The 13811-nt window shown below is 49.8% G+C and overlaps 1 protein-coding gene across 5 annotated transcripts in view; it reads right to left on the bottom strand.

Moving 5' to 3' along the window:
* Window positions 1-13811, bottom strand: part of Lpin1 (lipin 1) — a 110927-nt gene that overhangs the window by 57636 nt on the left and 39480 nt on the right. The window contains exon 1 of one of the 5 annotated variants that reach the window (XM_048439743.3): window positions 13087-13282. The exons of the other annotated variants lie outside the window; for them this stretch is intronic. Coding sequence (XP_048295700.2) covers window positions 13087-13158 — 72 coding nt within the window. The 5' untranslated portion in view covers window positions 13159-13282. Of the gene's footprint in view, window positions 1-13086; window positions 13283-13811 lie in introns of those variants that run through there. 5 annotated transcript variants of the gene reach the window in all.

The raw sequence follows: 13811 nt of genomic DNA, 5'->3' as shown, positions 1-13811 counted from the left end.
ATATAAAGACCCGCCAGAGTCTAGGGAATGACTGCAGAGACCCGGAAAGAAAGCTGTTGAAGAACACATATCTGAGGTCTTGTAGGCCACAGAGAGAGTCGAGTATCATTTAGATGTTAGCCCAAGAAGGGAGCTGTGTAGCGCTGTATAATGGGGCTGGATGACAGGAGTGAACGCCTGCTCACAGCAGTCCAGGAGACCGGGGAGGAGGTGGGGATCAGAGAGACAGCGCTTTGCTCCCCCTTGGGGGAAACTAGCTTATAAGGAAGGAGGGGGTCTTGTGTATCCTAGACTGGTCTCAATTCTAGGCCTCTAAGGATGACCTTGAACTTCTGATCCTTCAGCGTCCAGACTGCAGAGATCACAGATGCACACCCCTACACTGAGTTTGTCGGGTGTTGGAGATTGAAGTCAAGGATTGTGCATGCCAGGCAAGTATTCTACCAGCCAAACTGTGGCAGTCAGACCTACAGGGGAACTGAGCCAGGCTGAGCAGGCTCCACCCAGGAGCTCTGGAGGCAGAGGTGGGGGGACTGGGAGATCGGCAAGGGCAGGGTGAGGACATCCAGGAGATCAGTACGGTAGGGTGGCTCTGCTGTCAGCCAGGTGTCTGGAAGGGCTCCAGCACTTGGGGCAATTCTTAACCAGCCACAAGGACAGTCACCACTGCCCACGAATTTCTGGGGCTCTGGGCCCCAAAGTGAAGGCATCCTGACCCCTCCCCCGCCCTCCAGGCTTTCCAGAAAGCAAGTCCTACATTCTGCTTTTTACAGGACACTTAAAAATATATATATTTTTAATTATTCAGATCTAAAGGGAAGATTCTGAAGACATAAAACCCAGCCCAAAGCGCCCTTACCCCACCCCCACAAATGGACCTGAGGATTGGTGCCCACATGTGCGTGTGCACACACACACATCACTTTTTTCAGAAAGATTCACTAAGTCACTATACAGAAAACAGGATGCTCTGAAGCCCAGGTGCTCTAGCCCTGGCAATTTCTGGAGCCCCCTTGGTGGGGCCCCAGGCTGTGTTGTCAGCAACTTAGCTAGAGGCTCTGTGGTGACTCAGCCTGGGAGCTGAGGTGATCCCCTGAGCCAATCCCTGCACCTGCTGTGTTCAGCCCAAGTCGGAAGAGGGGAAATAACCTACTGACTCTGACTTGAGGAGGAAGGAGTCAAAGGCGGGCTGAGCCACACAGCATCCAAGATTCCAGACTCAGTTTCACAATTCAGGAAGTGGGTGGGGGTGTTGGTGAAACGGGTCCTTTTGGAGGCTGGAAAAGGGATCTGTTATGTTCCGGGCACTGTTACTGACTAGACTTCCAATTCTAAAATCCAGTACTCTGAGAAGAGGGAATTCCATAAGGACCTGGCGGTTGTTCCACCCCATAGCTGCTACTCCCTGGTCCCTAAGAGAAGACAGGCATCATGAACTGGTCCCTGCCCTGCCAATGAGAATATGAAAGGCCGTTTGTTACTGAAAACCCACCTCCTCACCTCCTCCCTCTCCAGCAGTGATAATAACTGTTTAAGTCTTTGGGTTCTGCTTTCCTGACAGATTGCTCCACTGCTAACAGCTCTGGCCCAGGATCTCCGAGCAGGTGTGGGCAGAGGGGTGAGCAGCACCCTCTCCATGAGACCCCCACAGCCATACCACCACAGGCAGACAACTGACTGGCCTCTCCTTCCAGAGGTCAGCTCTGCAAAATCCCAGAAGCATCCCAGTCGGCACAGAAAGAGTACCAATGTCTAGGATTTCTGGGAATGGGAGGCTCTTCGGAGTCTAAGGCTAGCCCTTAATGGAGGTCATCCAGCCAAAGGAGACCCTGCTGGCCCTCTTTGAGACAATGGATCTCAAGAAACTAGGATTTCCCTAGAACTCCCACGGTGGGAAAAGACAAGAGCTGAGCCTGGTGTCCAACAGGGAGGACACGAGTCTCCCAGAAAGAGGCTTCCTTGCTCTTCCTCCTCCTCTTCTCAATGGCACCACGCTGAATGTATTTCCTTTTTCTCTTCTGCCCCATTACCTGTCTAATTGGCCTGTTGAAGACAGGCAGCAGAGGTTAGTTTGTCGGGGTGCTAGAACCCTAATGAATCCAGTGACACAATGAGGCAGTTTCATCGCAGGGATTTCCTTACTAGGGGCCTCTGAAGTAAGGTGGGAACCCCTGGCCTCCTGGTTCGAGGTCACCAGGGGCTGGGAGGACAGGAAACAGAGCGGTGGGAACGGCCAGCAGAGGCAGGATGCAGCCCGTGACACTATGGTTTGCCTGGGAGAATTTCCGGGGAGGCAGTGGCTATAAATGGTCCTGGTTCCAAAGGCAGAGGAGGAGGATGGTAATCCGGGAATGGCAAAGGGCAGGAACAAAAGCATCAGGGACAGAAGACTTTAGAAGGTCACAGGGCCATCTTAATTAGAACGGTGCTCCTGGAGGGCAAAGGAACGGCGGAGATATACAGGGGAAACTGCTCCTTGGCAGCCAACGGGCAACTTGGAGCCTGTGCTCCTCCAATCCGTTCCCCACATGCCAGGAAGTAAGCAACACTCAGCCTCCCCAGGGACCCAGGCACACAACATTGCAGCCAACACACAGAGCCTCAGGGCCAACACCTGTAGGACACACCCACACTGTAGCCAGGCTCCCCAGTCCCATCTCTGGGAGGAGCAGCCACAGCACACAGCCTCTCTCGTTCTCTCACTCCCCCCACCCCATTCAGCACAGTGGGCCTGTGCGGTAGGTGCCCAGGTTACCCGGGGGTAGCTGTCCTCAGCGGGCACACAGTCTCAAGTGCGTGTTCGATGACACAATGGACATTGTCATTGTTGTCCACTGATGAAGCGTTTTAGAAGCCTAGTCTCCGAGCAAGAGGATTCGACCTGTGTGGTTACTCCTCTAGGCAAATCCAGGCCAGATGGAGGGGCTAAGAACAGGGATAGCCAACAGCATTTGCAGAGACGCTGAGGTGCACCAGGGCTGACAGAGGCTGTGGCTGGCCTCAGGTGGACAGGGACAGTCACAGCTGCTAGGTAAGATACCTCTCTCCCTGAGAGAAAGCAAGAGCGGGGCCATCATACCTTTCCCCTCTGGTCACCTGAAAGAATCACAGTGAGCCAGGCTAGAGCAGAAGGGACAAGACAACACAGGCACGGAGGTCCCAAGGAACTGAGGCAGACTGACAGGAGTCAGCATCCGCTTGGGAACAGAGGCTGTCGCTCTGGGGAGCTACTCACTGCTCCTGGGAACAAACAAAACAGTCCCCAGTCGGTCCTGAGTCACCTGTGACCTTGTCAGGCAGACGCGAGGGGCAGCAGTCCTGCGAGCGATGTGTCTCGAGTCTCACATTTCCCAGCTAAGACACCAGCTAGCTTCCCAGAAAGGAGATCAGCACGGGCAGAGATGCAGAGAAACCTTACAGAGTTTAAAGTTGAGAGCAGCTGTGGTCGGGGTATTTGACATGCTTAAAGAAAATAGCTTCGCGAAATCCATCGCTGAGTACAACAGATTCAGGCCAATCCTTCAAAAAGTGAAGGTTAAAAGCAAAAAGGGTTCCCCTTAGAGAGCGAGGCAGAGAGGTGACCAGTAGCGATAGAGTACAGACAGGGGTGGTCAGCATTTGGAGACATTTGCGAACCAGAACCACTTCTAAGACTGTATGTTATGTTTCTTCTTCAACTAGGCCTATGCAGTAGACAACACTGGCTGACCCAGACCCTTCATGAGCAAAGTAAGGCACCAAGACATGGCTGAAGTCACATGGCCGGTGAGCAGTCATATGGCAGTTAACAGGCATTAGACCACACGGCACGCGCTTGTCCAGTGTGCTCTCTGACCCGAGATCTTTCCTGCCAGTTTCTTCGGCCTGCGTGTGTCCAGGTCAATGGAGTTTCGCGTCTCCTTTTTCACGCTAGGCCTGCTGGCATGAGTCTCTTGCCCTTGCTTTGACCCAGGATGAAAAGAGGCCAACTCAGTGGCATGCTGCATTTGGGATCCTCCCACACCCTGGCGCACTGACCCCAGCCGGTCTTCAGAAGTCACTCCTCTCTCATCTGAAGCTCGCAAGCACGCTGCTGTCTCCCTTGAGGGCATGATTTTTTGCCTTCAACTCTAAGGAGCAATAAGCAACCTGGGTGAATATGCAGTGTCTAGGAGCTCAAATCTTGTGGGCCTGAGTTCCAAGTCCAGCCCAGCCAAGAGGCAGGTGTGACTTAACCTCAATTTCCTCAGATATTCATCATGAGTGACCAGTTGCAACTCAGCATGTTGGAGCAGTCATGTGAGGTACTGTGTTTGGTCATGGATGTCAAGTAAAATTCATGCTGCTGGACCAGCCTTAGCTCTCGCTCAGTGATCAGAAACATATTGCTGATGGATGAATGACAAGCATTTAAGAAACCAGGTCTACTGTTCATTTTTCCCAGCTGTAGCTCACAGCAGGTCAGGACACCTCAGCAGATAACAGCACTCTTGACGCGGCCACATGGTGCCAACCAGGTAGGAGTCGACTAAGCAAATGATCTTCTCTCCATGATACCCATGGGACCATGGCCAGACCCACTCTCATGGCCAACAGAGTCACCAAGCAAGTTGGTGGCATAGTTGAGGCAGGACTCTGGGGCCCAGCTCAGTCACTCCTGTGGGCCTGCTAGGCCCAGTACTGATGTCTCGATGGCCTCTGCCCTGTGACCATACTGTGCATTGAGCTCACAGCCAAGGGAGAGTGGGGATCTGATGGAGGAGGGTTATCTGTCTATTCTGTTATTTTCATTGGTCAATAAAGAGACTGCCTTGGCCCTTTGATAGGACAGAAAATTAGGTAGGCGGAGTAAACAGAACAGAATGCTGGGAAGAGGGCAATGAGGCAGACGCCATGGAGCCAGCCACCAGGTCAGACATGCTAAATCTTTTCCGGTAAGCCACGACCTCGTGGTGCTACAGATTATTAGAAATGGGTTAATATCAAGATATGAGAGTTAGTCAGTAACTAACTCTCTAGAGATAATGGGTCAGGCAGTGCTTAAATGAATACAATTTGTGTGTTGTTATTTCTGGGACTAAGCTAGCCGTGCAGGAGCCGGGCAGGATAAAAAGCAGGCCTGCCCGCAGCTCCTTTCTACATATGGCGCCCAAACGTGGATAACTAAATCCACAAAAAGCTTGAAAAAGCTTAAAAATATATAATTTTCTTTGGGGCCTGCCTGCTGTGGGGTACTGGGCGGGACAGATACCCCAACAAGCGGCCCCCTCATGTTACAGGGATCCTCTCCCCTCTTAGGAGAAACAGCCCTGGGTCTTGCTGAGTTTGCACTAATTATTTCTAAAAGCCAGCTTACCTGAGTTCAGAACCACCTAGATAGCTGGTAAAGTCCCCCCCACTTTGGCTTTTTTTCTTTTTACTTTCTGGGTGCATCGTTGGTGTTTCTGAGAGAGAATGGTATCTGAATCAAAGGACTGAATAAGAAAGATTTTCCATCAATGTGGGCAGTCAGCATCCCTCAGCTAAAGGTCTGTTACTATTGCCGTCATGAAACACCATGACCAAAGCAACCTGCAGGGGGCGTTTCTTTGACATACTCTTCCCCATCAAAGTCCATCACTGAAGGAAGCCAGGACAGGAACTCAAACAGGGCAGGAACCTGGAGTCAGGAACTGATGCAGAGGCCATGGAGGGGTGCTACTTACTGATTTGTTCCCCATGCCTTGCTCAGCCTGCTTTCTTATAGAACCCAGGACCACCAGCCCACGGATGGTACCACCCACAGTGGACTAGGCTCTCTCCCATCAACTGCTAATTAAGAAAATGCCTTACCGGCCTGCATATAGCCCAGCCTTATGGAGGCACTTTTTCAGGTGAGGCTCCCTCCTCTCCAATGACTCTAGCTTGGGTCAAGTTGATATACCCAGTCAGCATACACACAAAGACAAAGGGAAGTAGAATCCGTTCTCTCTTCCTCTTCCGTCTCCTTCTGTCATCCCGCTGCCTTTGAACAGCTGAACTCCAAGTTTCCCTACCCTTACCCAAAAACTGAACGATCCCACTGACCTCCCTGGTCCTCTGCTTTCAGACTGGAGATTCTCAGCATCTAGCGCCCGTGAGCCAGTTCCTACATACCTCTCTCATCTACCCCAAACCGCCTGCATCTCATGGACTCTTGTTTCTCTGAAGGACACTCACTGATGCCACATGCTCAGTTCATCATCAGTGGTACAGTTGCTGTCGGAGAGGAGTTATTTTAGGGGCTGGAGAGATACTCGGGAGTTGAGAGCACTGGCTGCTCTAGCAGAGGACCCAGGTTCGGTTCCCAGCGTGATGGCTCAACCATCTGTAAGTCCAGTTTGGGGGGATCTGACACCCTCTTCTGTCCTCTAAGGGCACCAGGGATGCACATGGCATATGCACATCCATGCAGGAAAACATTCATACACATTTTTTTTAAAGAATAATTATCTTAGCCAAGCATGGTAGGCATGGTAGCACAGGCCTTTAATCCCAACATTTGGGAGGCAGAGGCAGTTGCATCCCTGAGTTCAAGGCCAGCCTGGTCTACAGAACGAGTCCCTGGGCAGCCATGTATACACAGAAAAACCCTGAGTCGAGAAACAAATAGTAAATAAATTGATCTTAGCATACTTGTCTACCATTCTGCCATCTCTGATGATTCTATGTCTGCTCGTGTGGTTTGAGTACAAAACAGCCTCCACAGATTTGTGTGTCCGAAAACTAGCTTCCCAGCTGGTGGCAACAAGTGGTTGTGTGACCTCTGGGACACAGAACATAGCCAGGTGGACATAGAACAGTGGGGGCACTAACTTGAGGGCAGTAATTCTACTCGTTTCCTGTTCCACGAACTCTTCCCCGGAGCTGCGGAGCTATGATAAGTTGCCTCCACGTGCTCCCATGGCCACAGACTCCCCAAGGATGCCCTTCCCACCATGGTGGGCAAGACCTTTTCGAGCTCCAAGCCAGAGAACACTTCTCCCCTCCTTTCAGCGGCTTCTGCTGGCTGTTTGGTCACAGCAAACACAATTCCTGAGTGATTTCTCTCCAGACAGCAATAACGCTGCTCCTGCTTCTTCAGACACCCCATGGTTTTTTGTTTTTTGTTTGTTTTTGCGAGGACATTTTGCCTTGTTGGTGGCCAGGTTCTGTTACATTCCTTTAAGGTTTCTTGGGCTTTACTCTGAGATGCAGGTAAGACACTTGAGATTAGTTGAATCCTTCTAAAACATGATTTCAAGTCCGGCTGCTCGTGTCACTAATGCTGTGGAACTGCCTTCCTGATCCCCTGCTCAAGGATCTGCTTTGTCGGGAATCCTCAAGCCCTGAATGGTCACCTGATGCTGCCTCAAAACTAGCAGTGTTAGCCAATGGACATCACCAAGATCTAAGGAGCAGCCCTACAGGGCAATCTTGGGAAATCAAACTGTAACCTCTGGAAGGGTCACGGTGACTGGGGCTAGGACCTGCTTCCAAAAGAGCGTGCTTGCTTCCTGTCTATTGATAAAGAGCTCAGATCTCTTCCCCAGGGGCCTTCCCCATAGGGTGACTTGGATGGCATAGCTGTGTCTTCCCCTGGAGTGGTGGGTCTAAGAGAAGGCAAGGTGGAAGCCAGAATACCTTTTATGGCCTCGTTGCTAAAGTCACCCACACCACCACCCTCCCTGGCTCCACAGTCTGTTCCCGAGAACTACATGAGTGAGTAAATCCAGCCACACTCGGCGGGGAGGGAGGACCGGACTTCTCATGTTGAAAGTAAAGATCTCCAAAGAATCTGCATGCTGTTATGAAGTTGCCACCAGCCCAGATTATCCTAGGCCTGGGTCATCTCTAGAGACTCTTCCAACCAGAAGAAGCTTTAACAGTCATGTGCCGACTGAGGCTCAGTCAAAACACAAGGGAGCCCCTCTGTTGACCTCTCGGGGTTCCTTCCTCTCTGCACTCTGCCTTACAAATTCTCTCTCCATCAACTCCAAACTCTCCTTTCCTGGGGAGCCTTTGGGCACTATTTAGGGCACCTCTTCCCCTCTGAGCTTGTGCGCATCTGTTTAAAGGTGTGTGTGTGTGTGTGTGTATGTACAGTGCGTGCACGCGCATGTACAGTGTGGTGTATGTGTGCAAGTTCCCAAGGAGGCCAGAACAGTCATTAGGTGCATTGGAGCTGAAGTTCTGAGCCACCAAACGTGGGTGCTGGGAATCAAGCCCCCATCTCTGGAAGAACATCAAGCCATAATAAATCTCCTATTTACCTCCCTTTTCCCATGCCCTGGCCTCCAAAAACTGCTGTTTCCAGTTCTCTGGAACTTTCCCTTTCTCTGGCTGTTCAAAGCAGTGGGATAAGTTTGTCCCCGATGCCCTGTGAGTGCCCTAAGTGGCTGTTCCTGGTAGCGGCAGTGAGCCCCGGAATGAAGCAACAGAGGAATCTCGCGTTCTTGCCCCCAGTCAGATGTTGCCGCCTTCCATTCCTGGGCCTCTTCTGGGCCTGCAGGACCCAGTAAGGCATCTGCAGTGCCGCCCTATACTCAGTCCTTTGGGATACACTTCAGAGCAGAACGTGGGCATCTAGCTCTGCAGGCTTCTGCCTTCCCTGCTTTCCCCTCCTTTCGGATTACCTTGAGTGGCACGTGCATCAGCCAATCACAGCAGGTGTTAGCCAAGGCAGTACACGTGTCTGCAAGGTTGCAGAGCAGGTGGAAAGAGGCCTCATCCAGGCCCTTGTTCCTTCTCTTGTGGACTTGAGGCAATGCCTACAACTGGCATATCTAAAATTTAATGGTTGCCAAAGCCCTATCAAATATATAACAGACCAATCTATTCATGTTTCTGTTTGGTTAAGACAAGGACTCATACCGCCTTAGACTAGCCTCCAGCTTGCTATGTAGCCAAGACATGGACCACTACACCCAGTTTTATTCAATAAATAATTTGGAAGAGCAAACCCGAGGCTTTGTGCATGCTAGGCAAGCGTTCTACCAATTCAGCTATGTCCCCAGCCCTAGATGAACTCACTATAGAGCAGGGCCTGAAGAGATTGCTCAACAGTTAAGAGCTGCCCCTCCTAGTACCCCATGGATCTGAGACCCTTGGCTGACCTCTGTGGGCATAGAAGAAAAAAAATGGAATATTTTTAGCCGCAATGCAAAGAAGTATCTGCTGTTACCTGGATTCTTATACTTCCTACAAATTAACACATTGACATGCTCCCCCACGATATGACGGTACCAAAAGGTGAAGCCTTCAGGAGGCAGGGCTCAGGAGATGTTTAGGGCTAGCTAAAGTCAAGGGTGAGTTAGCTCAGAGCTCTTCTGAGACCAGAGGAAGTCAGCCCTCACCAGAACTACACCATGCTAGCTCCCTCGTCTTAAACTTCCAGCCTCTGGAATGGTGAGAAATGAATTTCTGTTGTTAAACCAACTAGCTTATGGTTTTCTTTCTTAAAAATCTGGAACAATGACTTAACAGTTCATTAAATGGACCAGAAAAGATCATTTTAATCAATAAAGCCCAAGTGCAAAGCCAACCTGTCTAGAAGGCATTGCTGGGGTCTGTCCATCGGTCCTTCCTCAGAGCTGGCCAGCAAGCCGGGCAACCTGAGCCACAGCCTGGGTGTCAGCCAGTGAGCCACCATCCTCTGGCCTCACTGAGGGAAGCTGCCTTCCGGGTAAAACCAGGTTTCTGTGCAGCCCGTCTGTAGTTATAAGACACTCGCGCCAACCCCCGAATAATTGTTCAGCTACTGGGAGGTGGTTCAGTGGATCAACCTTTGCAGTGCTTAAGAAAAATCTACAAAGTCCATGTACAGAATTGTGACGCATTTCTAAAGAAGCAACAAGGAAACTGTAAAGGGATGGCAGCTGCCAACAAGCAATAAGAGTCCCCAGATCACCTGCATACGACCGCAGCTGCCAGCTTGCTGCCCGGACACCTGTCGTGGCTGATATAGAACCTAAGGTTGGTGGGGAGAGAGATTTACTTCTTGCTGTTTCCCCATCCCCACAGGGTCGGCTATGTGCTGGGCCCACGGGCAAAGCTGAGCAGACTTAATGAACGACCCACGAGTTGTGTAAGGTTGGTTGGTAGAAACAAGAAACTAGCGGCGTAGGAGACTTAAGGCAGCTTTGTGGACTTAAACATACTCCTTTGAGCATAGAAAGGCAACGTGAAATTTAACGTAAAGCACAGTATTAATGTCATATACAAACAACGTACCATAGATATGAAAGAAGAATCAGAAGCGCTAGGCAAACATTATCCTCCATGTCGCAGCCTGGGAACACTTTCTCGGCCTTCTCCACCCTTCCACCCTTCTGTTTTGTGAATGGCGCTTTGAGGTGGTAGCTCAGCATTCTGACCTCCGTTTATCCCGGTGCAAGACGTGAAAAAGACTGCTTTTCCTGATTTCCTTGAGGTGTTTAAGGCTACTGTTCAAAAATCTTTTCCATTTCCCTTTGAGAGGCTAGTGGGTGTGTGTCTGTAAGTGTGTGTGTGTGTGTGTGTGTGTGTGTGAGTGTGTGCACACGCGCGTGTGTGCGCGTATGCATGCACGTGTGTGTATGCAGGAACATGAATGCAGAGGCCAGAGGTCAATATTAGGACTATCCTTGTCTTCCACATTGGAGTGGGGAGAGCTGGAGCTCAGTACTTCGGCTACTCTCTCTTAATTCGTGGACACACACACACACACATGGTCTTTTGCCTTTGTACAATTGGTGAGCACTGTATAGAAAAGAACAAAAGATTTAAAAATCAGAGAAGCCAGCCTTACATCCCTGTCCTGCCTCTTATCAGATGTGAGACTTCGGCCTAGAGACACCTGAACTCCGGTTTAATCATACCTTACGGAGGTCACCCGTGTCCTCTTGCATTTTTATTTTTGATAAAATGGAACTTGGAGTGCTTACATGTGCCCTTAAGGAGCGTCACACAGGCTGTGCCCTTGGAAAGAAAACACAGCTAGAGAGCAACACAAAGTTCAGTTACAGTGGATGAGGGAGAGTCCTGATGTGTGATTCTGTAGGCCAACCCCATATGCGAATGTGTATGTGTGCACGCATGTGCGTGTGCGATTGAATCTATACACATATGTATTGCCACATGAAAGCCAGAGTCATCCGAGCAGCTGTGAGGCTCTGGTCTATGTAAGGTGTTCAAAGTTCCCTGGAAATCCAACAACACAGAGGAAAACCAACTGACTGCAATTTCGCTTGGAAACCATTTTCTACAGAGCTTAAAAGACAGCTCTGTCAGACTCCCGGAAACAGAGAGGACCTCCCACAGGGCTCCTGCCTCAATGACTCTCAGTGACTGCGGATCTGAAAGAAGGTGGGTCAGAATTTGGATGGAGAATTCGAGGCTATGGCGTGACGTCCTTGAGGACAAAGTGGAGGAGCGGAATGTCACGGGCACTCTCCGGCTCTCGCTCACAAGCGCCTGTCTTACCCAGTGTTCTACTGCTGCCACAAGACACCAAGACTGAGGCAGCTTATAATGGAAGCATTTAATGGGGGTCTTGCTTATGGTTTCAGAGGACGAGTCTGTGAGCATCGTGGTGGGAAGCATAGCAGCAGATAGGCAGGCAGGCGGGTGCTGGAGCACGAACTGAGAGCTCACATCTGATCGACCACTTGGAAGCAGAAAGAATGAGACTGGACCTGCCACGGGCTTTTGAAAACTCAAAGCCCACCCCAAGTAGCCCACCTCCTCCAACAAGACCACACCTCCTAATCCTTCTCAGACAGTCCACCAATGGGAACCAGACAATCAGAAATATAAGACTTTGGGGGGCTTTCTCATTCAAACCACCACAGTGTGTAGTGTCTGTTTTCCTTCCCAGTACATTCTGAAACATTGAGCAGAGAGACCTACAAGATTGGGGTTGACTCCTGTATGCAACACACACACACACACAAGCATGCAGTCATGTACTAGCACACACACACACACTTGCACTCACACACACACCTTATTCTTTGAAACAGTTCACTTTGAAATTCAAGTTCTGTATAAGCAGAACAATAACTTGTCTTTTGTATTTCTTTGACTATATTTTAAGAAAATATATAAGGTATTTATTTATTCCTCAAAAGTTATATTTCACCAGAGTACATTTTTCCACAAGACATAGATAGACCCTGTTTTCTGTTTTTTAAGAATACCTGAGGCTGGTGCTTGATAAATTCAAGTTATTCATATGGGTCTCAGTTTTAGAGACTGGAAGCAAGAAAAGATGGCGCCTTTGATTCAGTATCCATCAATGGCCTCCTTGGCTGGGTTACAACATGGCAAAGGATCAGAAAGAAGTACTGGCACACAGACATGGGCTATCCTTGCTTTACAACAACCCAGTCCCAGAAGAACTAATTTTCCCAAATCAATCAGCACCAACATCTTCCCAGGGTGCCTCCGGTGACCTCAGGAGCTCTAACTAAGCGCTGCAGGCATACCTTTGGGATCTGAACTATACAAGGGTAAAGAAGAAAGAGAAGAAAAAGATGGAGAGACATATATTAAAAGTCCAGAGGAAACCAATTAACTAGTATGAAATGAGAGACTCCAAAAGTCTCCATGCAGAGTTCTTAGTTTCCTCAAATTATCTTACCTGTCGTCCTCTTGAGTCTGTGTTTAAGAAGCCAGTGGGAGAGATGACAACGACATCTAAAGAGCTACTGAGCACCTAGGGAGATGGCTCTGTACATCAAAGTGCTTGATGTGCAAGCAAGAGGACCTGAGTTCAAATCCCCAGCACCCATGTAAAAAAGTCAAGCATGTCTGCACCAACATCTATATCCCTAACTCTAGTGCGAGGACATTCGGGATGGGGGGGGGCTCTCTGGGGCTTTCCGACTGCCAGCCTAGCTCCAGATTCAGGGAGACCCTTTCGCGGGGGAATGAGGTGGGAGTTATAGAGTAAGACACCCAGTAGCCGCATTCGGCCTCTGTTCCAGCGCAGAGGCACCTACACCTCTGCACGCAAGTGCATATATGCCACCACACACACATACCACATACACATCATAACCACACACAAATAAAATCAAAAAAGCCACTGAAGCCTCATTAACCTCCGCCCTCCCTGAGGCCGTGTACCTTAGTTGTCTGAAGAAAGTTTGTCCTCCCACCCCTGGAGAATAGGCTGTGATGACCCCATTTGTCTTCCATCAACTTCACTCGAAGGTCCTTGCTGGCGAGTTCTTCGGTAGCCCGGTGGCAGATTGGTGTTTCTTTTTTCTCTGCCCTGTAGCTATCAGTCTGCTACCGCGACCCTCGGAGGTTGTGCTTAGGGTAGGCATGTCTGGCTCCCCCAGCCTCCCTCTTCATGTTCTTTCCTCCCCATCCTCCCTCCCCCACTTCCCCCCACTTATCGCCTCCCCTTCTCCAGCTTCCTTTCATGACCACTCTCCACCAGGGCTCCAGGTTCATTGCTGAATGTCGGGATTATGATGTCATCGCTGGGGTTGTGACATCAGTATCTGATGGAGCTTGGAAGAAAGCGGTAAATGAGGGTCTAAAGTAAATGCTTTGGAGCATTCACCTGGGCAACGCGAGAGGCAGATGGTTGGGTCCCAATCCTTCTATGGTATTGGAATTTTCAACGGCTTTTGGAATCATAGAACCCATAGTCCAGAAAGTGGCATCCAACAAGCAGAAAATATCAAGGGAGGAAGGACCCCCGCCCACTTTTCTTTACAGCACATGAGCAATTGGTTTTTAGCACGTGTCATATTGAGATTCTTATAATGAATGTTAAATAATAATAATAATAAAAACATTAGTTCCAGGAAATGTGAGCTCTCAGAAATGCCAAAAGCAGG

The sequence above is a fragment of the Myodes glareolus genome, chromosome 6 (assembly GCF_982192425.1).
Source record: "Myodes glareolus chromosome 6, mMyoGla1.1, whole genome shotgun sequence".
NCBI classification, from domain to species: domain Eukaryota; kingdom Metazoa; phylum Chordata; class Mammalia; order Rodentia; family Cricetidae; genus Myodes; species Myodes glareolus.
The sequence above is the reverse complement of the archived record's forward strand: the minus strand, read 5'-3'. Positions and strand labels throughout refer to the sequence as shown.